At 39.4% G+C, this 12,354-nt stretch overlaps 1 protein-coding gene across 9 annotated transcripts in view; it reads right to left on the reverse strand.

Moving 5' to 3' along the window:
• The window catches only part of ERC1 (ELKS/RAB6-interacting/CAST family member 1), a 304,845-nt gene that overhangs the window by 291,240 nt on the left and 1,251 nt on the right, over positions 1-12,354 (reverse strand). For all 9 annotated transcript variants that reach the window (XM_054188992.1, XM_054188994.1, XM_054188990.1 and 6 more), the window contains exon 2: positions 1,393-2,226. In XM_054188992.1, coding sequence (XP_054044967.1) covers positions 1,393-2,061 — 669 coding nt within the window. In that variant the 5' untranslated portion in view covers positions 2,062-2,226. The remainder of the gene's footprint in view (positions 1-1,392; positions 2,227-12,354) is intronic.

Here is a 12,354-nt window from a genome sequence, read left to right on the forward strand (position 1 = left end):
ACAAATCACATGTTGTGATACTTACCATTCAGTAAGAACACAGCTATAAAACTACATGACAAGTTCATTAAATTATTTCATGCTAAGGAAATTTTCATTTCCATATTTCAGGAAAAGTGACTTACTTTCTTCAACTTGGCTTTTTAATAAGAGAAAAGAAAATTGCAGACAGCTTCAGTGTAGCAGATTATCACTCTACTCAAAGTAGAGTATAACATGTCAAATACTACCAGCACTATTTTTTTCCTCCAGCAGTTTCCCTCTCCCCTCCACCTTCTAAAGCAAATCTTAAAAAAACCCACTGCCAAAAATAGCAAGAACTTCAAGAACATGATCATGCTTGAATTATGGAAACTATTTCATTAAACTTTCTTGGATATTTAAAAAACTCAATAGGGAAAATAATTTTGTAATGGTGAAAGCTGACTCGTATTTCAGGAAACTTTTGGAGTTGGACGCTGGGCCTGTTTTCCGTAAGAGTAGCAAGGTTTCTTACTGGAGAGTCAAGAGAGATGCCTAACTCACATTTGGCCAGAAACAACTAAATAGGAGGACACTATCTCAAAGACAAGTAGTTACTTCAGGATTAAGCTAGCAAGAAGGTGTAGGTGGGAAAATTTTAAAAAAGCTTTTAATAAGTAGAGCTGACTACAAAGAGACCTCAATTCTAATCAGCCTCTCAGTTTTATTCTTATTTAGGGATGCTTTTAAGAAGGACAATACAAAAGAACTAGACGCCCAAAATTCTCTGTTCTTCTGCCTATTCTCTAACTAGCCAGATCACTACAAAAAAAACTGTACGGTGCTTTATGATAGTTGCATAACAAGATATGCACAGCTTATGACAAAAGAATAGATGAGCAGGTATTAAACAGTGTTACTTAAAAGTAGCCAAGAACACAATTTATATCTGTTTGTGAAAACTGCAGGTCTGGAGGTTTTAACTGGAGCTCTAAAATAAGACCAGTCCAACGTGAACTTTGTTTTACTGGCAATCTGTCAATATTCAGTAACAGTTCAGTTGTATTCGGGGCCAGCAGTTAATACATCCTGCACCTCAGAGAATGCTTCAAGAGGTAAGCACTACAGAAATATTAATTATGAACAGGATAAAATACTTTCAAAAGGAAACTGAGTGGTTAGCATCAGTTCTAGGGAAAAAAAAAAACCAAAACACATGACACACAAGGAGAAATGAGCACTCGAGGTGGCTTACAAGTCTGACAAGAAATATTTAAAAAGAGTCTTGCAAGTTGAAAACACATCTTACTCATACCAATTACCTAGGAAAAGCATCAATATCATTTAGCTGCTTAAATGTGACATGCAAGTTTATTAAACTCATTTAATCATGCTGCTGCACTAACACAACAGTGACAATACATGACAAACCTGGTTTTCTTCTTGCAGAACTCTATATTGTTCCTTCCAAATGGTGATTTTTGAAGCTTCATCTTTCCTCAGAGCTCTCTCCTTTTTTAGCTCGGGACTCCAGAAGGTCTTGATACTGTTCATGGAAGAACTCAACTTGCTTTCTTTCACTTCCACATCCTTGCGAAGCAGATCGTTTTCCCTTAATACTTCTTTGAGTTGTGTCTGCAGATCCATTATTGTGTTATCCCTGGCCTGGCGCAGTGAGTGAGGCACAGTGGATGCCATACTCACTGGAGGGAGATGGTGCTCTCCAAATGCAATGGTATCACTGGCAACTCCACTACTGGCAATGTTAGGGCTGCTACCCATTGCAGTCATCCTAACACCGTAAGGCAGCCGCCCCCCAGATCGGCCCAAAGTCATGGTGCTTTTTGGGGTGTCTGCACCAACGTTCTCATGGTCACTTAGATACATAGGGCCGGATGTAGCATAGGCAGCATTTAAGGACTGAATATTTTCCATAGAAAGGGTTTTTCCACTGCCACCCCCAGTACTACTCCCAGAACTGCCTCCTGTGCTGTTGGTTCGACGATGGCCCAAGCGTGGTGACCGTGGCAGCCTTGGTGAACGCCCTGGACTCTGGTTGCTTGGCTCAACCTTACCAACTGACCGAGCACTTCCATACATGATTAAGCTGGTGGTGTGAGGCAATTAGATAGGCATAAATCAGGAATGAGATAAATCCTGTTAAGTTCTTCAACAGTTGTAAGTCAGCTTAAGGCCAATCACAACTTATAACAGATCCAGTTGTCCATCTCTGAAGTCATGTGCTCACAATGTTCAGGACCATACCTGTATCAATAAGAATAACATATTAAAATCTGTATCAATAAAAATACCATATTAAATACTTAGTTTATCACCAAATATTTTGTCTCACATTAGAATGAAGTGTATTCTACTACCTTCACACTTTGCGAGCATCTTCAATTCCCACTCATAAAAAAACAATCTTTCATTTAAACCCTAATATTTAAACTCAAAAAGGATCTTCTATTCTTACTTTTCTGTTGTTATATTACCACAGTAGAAGAGCAAGCAACAGGGATGAAATCTACTCTTGTGATTGAATTACTGCACTGTAGAACTATACCCACTATACAGTTCTCACTTGCCCCCCCTCCTATTTTTTTCCAGTGTAAAATATTTCAAGTCACTGTTGGGCTCAACTGAAATCAAAACTAGAACACTGAAATATTCCTGGTCTGACCTCTCCCTATTAGATGAAAGAACACCAGATAGTGTCCAAAGAGCAGCAACATTTTATATATTCCAACATCTTTCCTTTCACACCAGCTTTCACCTAGCCTCACCTTCTGCTCAGAAATTTGGTTTGCTAGATATTAGGAATCAATTTTTCCGAACCCTATGGCATGTTTGTGAGAGAATAACTGGGCAAGCAGATGAAATATTAGGCTTAAAAGAGGAATACATTTACAAAAGAAATTGTAGAAATAGTAAAAGTGGGTGGAAGGGAAGAGACCAAAAACTAAAACTGAAAAAAAAAAAAATGCTGGAAAAAGGTAGAAAGAAACAAAGTAAAAGCGTGATGAAGAAAAGATACATCGTTTTTCCTTTCAGAAACAAGTTAGTATAGGAAAAGAAACAAGAAACAGTTTTTAAATGTTTAGTTTAACCCTAAGTTTTAAATGGAAAACAAGGCCAGGGTAAGCCAACATTTTTTCATTTTCACACTATTTCATAGAAGATACGGTAGCATGCATAATTTTACAAAGCTTATGAAAGCCGATTCTGTTTTGTAAGCAATCCTCAAGAAGTTCAAGTGCTCTCACTCTCACTTTTTTTTTTTTTGAAATGACAATTAAAGCTAGCAACAATATTGCTACAGAATATTTTAAACACATATGTAAAGGAAAAAAGGACAACGAAAGATACCCAGCAGTAATAATAATTGAAGTTAGCTACCAAACACCACCTACAGATCTATTTTTTTTTTTAATACAAGTTACAGGTAAGACATTTCTTCTATTGCAGCTACACATCCTTGTGCAAAGCAGCACAGAAATATAAACTATGTAACAAAGTCTACAGTGTTTCACTGGAGTTGCTTCAATAAGTAAGACGCTGTGCCCCAGATCTGGACGAAAAGCACTTCTTCCAAATAGAAAAGGTATTTCAGACTAATCTCACTGTTTGAGATATCAAAATGCTGAAAATGCCGCTGTGACACCAGGTAAGCACTCAAGTCAGATGTGATTTCTTAAGACACTACATTAAGTACGTTCAACTGAGAGCTTGTATTCACAAGGATTCATTTGAAAATTAATCCAAATCACAGCACCTAATTCACATGCTAGAAACTCACCACAGTAAATCAGTGCAAACACTCATTCACTTAACAGCTTTAAATGAGTTTAACTTGAACTAAAAGATTAGACATGTTTTTTTCTGTGCATTGTAGTTAAAGCACTTTCCCAAAAAAAACCATTAAGTTTAAATGTTGCTAGAAGTACATTACTTTTGCAGGCCAAAGTATCACCTAGTAAAGTGGTTACCAACATCCAAGAAGCGCACAAAGGATTTTTAGATCATTTCTAACGAGTTAATCACCTCCAGCATGGAAAAGTGTAATTTAAACTCACGGAATTGCTTTTTCCTTGCTTTAGCTAACATTTTGTTAAACTATTAATAGCTTTTCACAGAATGAAAGTGGCTGATGTCCTTGATGGAAAAGTAACTTTCCAGGCAGCTGAAAGGAGCTGGTACCACAGCAGGTGCCATGCAGTAGCCATCTTCTAATACACCAGGCAGGCAGGTTAGCTCTCCTTCACCTTAAGTGGAAACACCAGTCCTATGCTAATTCAGCTCTAAGCTTTGTTTCACAGGTAGGCACCATCCCCTCTGTTACTCGAGAAAAATCAAGTAATTCAAGCTATGAAAGCCAGCTGCTAGAATTAGCTGCCACATTAGGGTTACAGAAAGGATTCATGGAGTGGGCACACATAAAACTCAGGGAGAACTCCGACACCACTGCCATCACCACCACATGTTACGCTGTGCTCACTTTTCAAAAGCAAAACCAAACAAAAAGAGTGCATTAAGAAAAAAAAGTCTTTGGAAACAAGCAAACTGAACCCTCCAGTATTTCTCTTGAAATGAGAGCTTTCATTATACCATTTTAAGACTTTTAAATTGTGAATATTCCAAACATTAACTAAATACACCCCTCCAACCATGCAGCCAGTTTCAATATTTTCACCGACACAGAGATAAGTCATGGTTCAAGAGAAGAAAAAAAAAATTTACAAGATAAAACTTAATTTTTTTTTTATTTTTTCTGATTTTTTTCCAGTAGCGTTTATCACTGGCCATTTCCCTTTGTTGCTATTAGGAATCCATAAGCAGAAGTAGATATTAAGACAATTCACACTAGGAAAAACATCTTCCATACTAGAAACAGTAAAGTGAAGTGACAGAAATGCCTTTTCTCATTCGCAATACCAATTAATCAGGAAAATAAAGAGTTCTAGTTTATTTCCAAGGAAAATTACATGGAATATTTCTTTCAGATAGCAGCATAACCAGAAATGATAAAGATTTTCAATATTCTGACCCACACTAGCGTTTTACTAAAAATCTCAGAAGTGCAGTCTCTTATAGAATCATTTACGTTGGAAAAAACCCTTAAGGCCATCGAGTCCAACCATAAACCTAACACTGCCAAATCCACCACTAAACTAAGTCCCTAAGCACTGCATCCACACTTCTTTTTAATACCTCCAGGGATGGCAACTCAACCACTTCCCTGGGTAGTCTGTTCCAGTCCTTGACAACCTTTTTGGTGAAAAAATATTTCCCAACATCCAATCTAAACCTCCTCTGGTGCAACTTGAGGCCATTTCCTCTCATGCTACCACTTGTTACTTGGGAGAAGAGACTGACCCCCACCTCGCTACAGCCTCCTTTCAGGTAGTCGTAGAGAGCGATAAGGTCTCCCCCTCAGCCTCCTTTTCTCCAGGCTGAACAACCCCAGTTCCCTCAGCCGCTCCTCATAAGACTTGTGCTCTAGATGCCTCACCAGCTTTGTTGCCCTTCTCTGAACATGCTCTAGCACCTCAATGTCTTTTTTGTAGGGAGGGGCCCAAAACGGAACACAGTATTTGAGGTGTGGCCTCGCCAGTGCCACGTACAGGGGACAATCACTTCCCTAGTCCTGCTGGCCACACTATTCCTGATACAAGCCAGGATGCTGTTGGCCTTCTTGGGCACCTGGGCACACTGCTGTGTTATTCAGCCGGTTATTGGCCAACACCCACAGGTCCTTCTCCTCCAGGCAGCTTTCCAGCCACTCTTCCCCAAGCCTGTAGCACTGCATGGGGTTGTTGTGACCCAAGTGCAGGACCCGGTACTTGGCCTTGTTGAACCTTATACCATTGGCCTCAGGCCATTGATCCAACCTGTCCAGATCCCTCTGTAGAGCCATCCTACCCTCAAGCAGACCAACACTCCCATGCAACTTGGTGTTGCCTGCAAACTTACTGAAGGTACGCTTGATCCTCTTGTCCAGGTGGTTGATAAAGATTTTAAAGAGAACCAGCCCCAGTGCCGAGCCCTGGGGACCACCACTTGTGACTGGACACCAACTGGATTTAACTCCATTCACCACAATCCTTTGGGCCCAGCCATCCGGCCAGTTTTTCACCCAGTGAAGCATACAACCATCCAAGCTATGAGCAGCCAGTTTCTCCAGGAGAATGCTGTGGGAAACAGTGTCAAAGGCTTTACTAAAGTCCAGGTAAACAGCAACCACAGCCTTTCCCTCATTCACTAAGCGGGTCATCCTGTCATAGAAGGAGATCAGGTTAGTCAAGCAGGACCTGCCTTTCATGAGCCCATGTTGACTGGGCCTGATCACCTGGTTGTCCTGGACATGCCGCATGATGACACTCAGGATGATCTGCTCCACAGCCTTCCCTGGCACCAAGGTCAGACTGACAGGCCTCTAGTTCCCCAGATCTTCCATGAGGCCAAAATGCAGCACTGTTTCTTTTTTTCTCCTCTACTGTGACCCTAAATTTAGTCACAAATAAATCATCTCTTAACCTTAAAGGACAGCAGCAACCATAAGCAACACTGTCCAACTGTGACATGAATGCATTGACCATTTTTTCTTTGCAAACTCTCCTGTAGGTTTCAAAAACCTTCAGTCCTTTCTGCCAATACAGAAACCCTTACCTAAGATTACGAAGAAAGAGATGATAAACTGCAAGTGTTGAAAAAACCAAAACCACTGAAGCCAGTGCTAAACCATTTTTCCTCAAGGTAGCTTGCATACATTTACACTTGTGAAACAAAACTCTCTTGTTCACTAAGGAACAAAAACTTTCAAAGAGCATCCTATCTGCAAGCCAAAAAATTAACATCAGCCAAAGTAAAAACTTCATATAGGTATCCAGAGATTGGCACAGAGGCTTGGCAAGTACAGAGACATTCAATTGACCTGCTTTAGTATTAATTGAAAATGCTATCTAGTGATTATGAAAAAGCTTCAAAGGACTGTCATATCAGAAGCGTAAAAAGACTAGATGAGAATTACACAATATTGTATTTAGAAAAATTTTGAAAAAAGAACAGTTACGAACACATTTTCTGTGTGAAAATGATGATAGGTAACAGTACATCCTGCCTGAAGTGCCAACTAAGAAAAATGTCTTCTAAGATCACAAGTTATGAAGTGAGAGAGGGCAGGAGTAGGTACACTAGTCTTATCAAAAGATTTGGTGGTTTTCAATAAAAGACTTGTATTCAGGATTAGTAGAAACGTAAGAAATTCTGGAGGGATCAGCTTAACATCAACTGCAGGATAAAGAATCCAATAAAATGAGACGTGTTTACCAATGCTGCCACACTCAGCCCCTGTATCTAGTATTTTATGTGAACCAATGGCTCAGAAAGCAGACATTCCAGGCTACAGCTGACAGAAAATGGCAGATTAATTAACACAAAGTTTTGTTAACCTCTGGAGGATCTCTCTGTCATATAAATATATGATGCCTTTCATATCCCTCCACCCCCCCGCTACTCCAGCACAAATATTAATACCACCGTAACAACTTCTAGGTAAGTAAGCAAACCAAATACAGAAAAACATACTGCAGAAATACAGGAAAAAAACCTGCTCATATTTGTTAAAACAGAATCTTGGAACTTCTGCAGCCTTCAGCAAGTAACATTTCCTCTGAATATCTTTTCTGCAGTTTCTGTTCAGGACAGACAGTGGTTAACAGACAGCAACATTTACAGAGTTAACTCCTTAATAGCGCCACTGTCTGATAGTCAGGAATGGGGCAGTTTGATCATGAACTAGGCGGGCAAGCACATCTTACAGCACAGTGACCCCCCTAGTGCCTCCCATCTGCATAGTGGAAGCCATATACCCAGCTTCCCGAAGAGTAAACTTTCTTGTAGCACAGATTCCTGTCTGCCCAAGGAAAGCTTTGAATGTCAGTTTTATAATAGCAATAGAAAAGTCAGCCTTTACAAGAGCCGTCTTAATCTGATAAAGCACTGTAGCAGACACATTAGACTTCATTAACAGAGGTAGCAATTGTTCACATTTTCATAATTCACACAGGAATAGTTAATCACGAATAAGTACAACTAGATTATACAGTAGGACCTGGACTCCAGAATACAGCTTGGGGGAGGGGGGTGTGGAGAAGAGGGGGAAGATGCAATTCCAAAAAAAGGAACAGCTTATACTCCAATAAAACCCTACAAGATATCTTTACCCTGGAATTCAAATACTGGGCACAATGACAGAATAGACAACAACTTGGAGGTGTGTTAACCAAGACCAAGAGAAAAATTGAATCCCTTTTACTTTCTGGTGCACACCACAATTACAAAAGCTACAGTTGCTATGTTACTTTATATAAAAAATGTGAAGCATCTGTCTTAGGACTATATTGTAGATACACATTGTTTGTCTATAGATTGTTTGCCTAGTTTTGGAAGGTAGGAAAGCTCACTACTTTTCATATTAAATTAATGATGATTACACACAAAAAAGACAGAAGAAAGTTTACTTCGGAAATTGTTTGCAAGCAGCCAATGCCGGTCACAAGGCATTGAACCCATGGAATTCAGGGTTGTTTATCGTTATCAAAATAGTCTTATCCTCATGGCCTTGACAGCAAGAAAGCAAAAGGGATGAATTAAATTAAGATAGAAAGACGACAAAAAAGTAACTGTTCATATTGTGATTGATTGTCATTCCTAGACAGTGCATGAATAGATGCCCAAGCACCAACACCTGTTCACGTCCAATCCTTCTAAAAAGTTGGTTTGGTTTTTTTGTATTTTTAAAAGTAAGTTTACCTATTTGCACATCTGCCAAGTTCACTGAAAGTAAGTGTGTCTTTGTTCTGTTTCACTGAACATGAGAAGACAGGAATTGATACATTCTCCCCCAGAGACACAGACAGAGAAGCCTTCCCAGAAGAGAACCTGAAAAATCCCTGATAATGTTTAGGTGACTGGGACATATTAAAAAAACATGTTTTTTAAAAGGTAGGCCATCAACCCCAACTGTAACATTTTGAAGAAAAACACAGCAGTCATTTGTCAAAGGAATGATTTGTTTCTAAACATAAATTGACACTCCTGTTATACACTTTTTCAATTTGAAAGGTGAGCATAAATGGTACACCTACACTTTAAATCACCACAGAACATAGCGATATCTTATCTGTCTTTTTTAGATGCCATTCTGTTTCCTGTTCTTCTCTCCCATTCCTACCAGATGTCCCACACTACCTGCGAGTCTCTAAACAAGAGCCAGAAATATTCATTAGCTTCCTTGTTAATTTGTCTCCCACAAGTATACATTTCCTTTCATGAGATCTACTTACTCCACAAGGAAGACAAGACTAAGATGACAGAACATGCTTTACTCTATAGCAGCTTCCTTGCAAATGCAGTTTTAACTGACATTAGGTTTTGTTTCTTCTAATTTCCGTAAGTCTTCATATCAGCATAAGGGGTATACTTTCACCACGACAACTTCATTCCTCTAGATCTTCTTTCCCAAAAAAGAAGACCGCAAAAACAAAAAGGCTCACTATTATTATAAAAATGCATGTATTTCAGATAAAGATTTATTTATTAATATTTATATACTCTTTGTGATACACCACTTAAAAGGATTTTTTCCTAAAGTTCTGGAGGTTAGCCTCAACTCAAGGCAGAACATGAGGTGCTAGATATTTCTAAAAGCCTTACCTCATCTCACTTGTCAGACTAAAACAGTTCTGCTCACAGTATACTAGAGTTAACCTCGTCACTAAATTTGGGTGCATGAGCAAGTTCTTTCCCTTTGTGAGGTTGCTGTGTACCACCAGAAATTTTTCTGTCTTCCTCCAGAGACTGGGGAACATATTTCTTAACACAGTCTGGACATCACACTTAAAGGCTTCCCATGTATGGCAGAAGTCTTGGACACTTCCAGCACCTGTTCTCTACAATTGCTTTAAGACTGGCGGTGTTGAATTTGTTACAGGATGACCAGCACACGTTGCAGATAACAGTGTAGAACATTCTCAGTTCCTGGTTCTTGCCTGGGATTACCAGGGATTGGACCCAATAACCCACACGGTCCCTCCCTGTCCTACGTTCTTAACACTGACATGTATAGGCAGGCTAGAAGGGCGCATCAGGATTTATTTTGTGCAACGAATGGGAGCTAATTATAAGTCTCTAAATTTAAAGCAGATAGGATATATACAACAAAAATTACCATGTGTCTTTTTCCTTTTAAAAAAAGTCCAAAACACAAAAAACAACAGGAGTCAGAATGTGTACGTAAACTTCCTAGTAATGAACTGATGTAAATAGCTCTTATTCTTCTAATTACCTAGGAGACTGAGGACCTGCGGACATTAATTTCATTAATTTTCTGTCATTGTATGACTGAAGAGTTTACAGCCTGATTTTCAGAGTATACAGTCAGTAAATACTATGTGTTTGTACGCATGATTGTTTCTGTCTTCCCCCCATATGGCATGCAACAACCAACCAACTTCCCAATAGTGGGAACACAATGCTAAAGCTGATAAAGCTATTTCAAAAGCCCAGAAGTACCTAGAAGCACTAGTGAATCCATGTAGGCAGCTAACCTAAAGTCACCATGGGTAACATCATTGTGCAAAGCAAAGTATGCTCCATCTACAGGATTTCCATCATAATTTTGCCCTGACAACAAAGTTGTGTTAATGATGTTGAAAAAACCCACATAATAGAAAACATCACTTTTCCTAAATCACCACTGGATCTTCTAGGATCTCATGCTCTACCGCTGCCATACGGCAGCCCACTGCATGCCACGGAGTTCAACTCTTGGCTTAAACAGGCAGTCATTGACAGAAACCTCACCACACAGAGTGCTCTTACAGCAGGGTAGTCAGCAAGGTTCAAGAACATGTATTATTGTTTCTTAATTCTAGAAATCAGTCTGATTATTTAAAAAAACTGCATGCATGCTTTCATCCATACATTTCTGAGAAAACCACACTCAGATAATACAAGCCAGACCTTCCAAACATACCACAATTTTCAAGTGCCTTAGCCAGGTAACTGTTGTAACAAACCTCTCAAACAAGAAAGGCTTTTAGGGGAACAGGCTTGAAAATCGGGAGGGGTGAGGGGAGGAGGTGAGAGAGTATCCTGCTTCACAAAATATGGAATAACAGCAAGGAACTCACACACTGGTTACAATAGCATGGTGAAATATTTCTATTCATACAGCAACACAGATAACTGCTACCAGGAACTGAAAAAGTGGCAGATTCAGCAAAAATAAACTAGGTTTCTTTCATGACCAAGATTTGCAATTCAATAAAAAGGTACAGGCCATGTAAATATTAAACCTGGTTTTTTGACAGTCAGGTCATTAACCAGATGTTAGAGATGAAAAGTTATGCGAACAGAAATCTCATAAAAGCTTGCGACAGTATCAATGAAACAATGCTAAGACTTACGAAAAACACGATGCTTCAATACAGCCCAGATAACAGAAACCCAAACTGAAGAAAACCTGCTAACGTCCTTACAGTGATTTGATTACAACTAAATTGGTTTCCCAGAAAATGTGGGGAAAGTTCAAATGGTAACAAATATTGTGATAAGCTCATGTTTTACCCAGCAGCTCCCAAACTTCTTCTAGCTGCAGCCCCTCTTGCAGCTTGGTAGATTCAGACAATTACAAATTTCTGGATGATATAGTCATACTGGACTTGATTCACAGAAGTGCTGTTCTGTCATAAAGTTCTGAATTATGCTTCCAGAACTGAATTAGATTCAGTACAGTCACGTCAGTTATTTAATAACTGGTGGTTTAGTCCAAATAATTCATTACAGAAACAAATAAATTATTGTACTACCAACTCTGCTCATACTAGCATGAGCAAGATAAGTGATTTTTCTCTTTTAATCTTGCTTGATATGGCTGTAAGGGTGCTGATTCATAAGTGACCCTGAATTGGGGCACACATCTGAGCTGCTGCAGTTTCCAACACAAAATACCAAAATACACTTTACAATAATATGTCAGGCTGTAGACCGCAGTAGCTCAGGAGGAGACGTATGTTCAGCCACCTACTGCTACAGACGCAGTAACCTCCGGGAGAAAAAGAGGGCAGGCAGCTGGTAGAGGTTACTGCTGTAGATATCCTAGCCAAATTAGCCATTGTTTAAGAATCACAACCCTGCAATCAAACCAGACAACTTTTCTTGGTTACAACCTGTCAGATTTGAGGTAGCATATTATCCGGCTACAACCATCCCACATACATCAATGTGCCTCCAAACCGAGCTTGGGTAAAATGTTAAACACACATAGTTCTTCGGACCAATTCTATTTCTATCCATTTACTTTCATTCTCTTGGCTTCTGTACTGCTTT

The sequence above is a fragment of the Rissa tridactyla genome, chromosome 1, assembly GCF_028500815.1.
Source record: "Rissa tridactyla isolate bRisTri1 chromosome 1, bRisTri1.patW.cur.20221130, whole genome shotgun sequence".
In the NCBI taxonomy this organism is placed as follows: domain Eukaryota; kingdom Metazoa; phylum Chordata; class Aves; order Charadriiformes; family Laridae; genus Rissa; species Rissa tridactyla.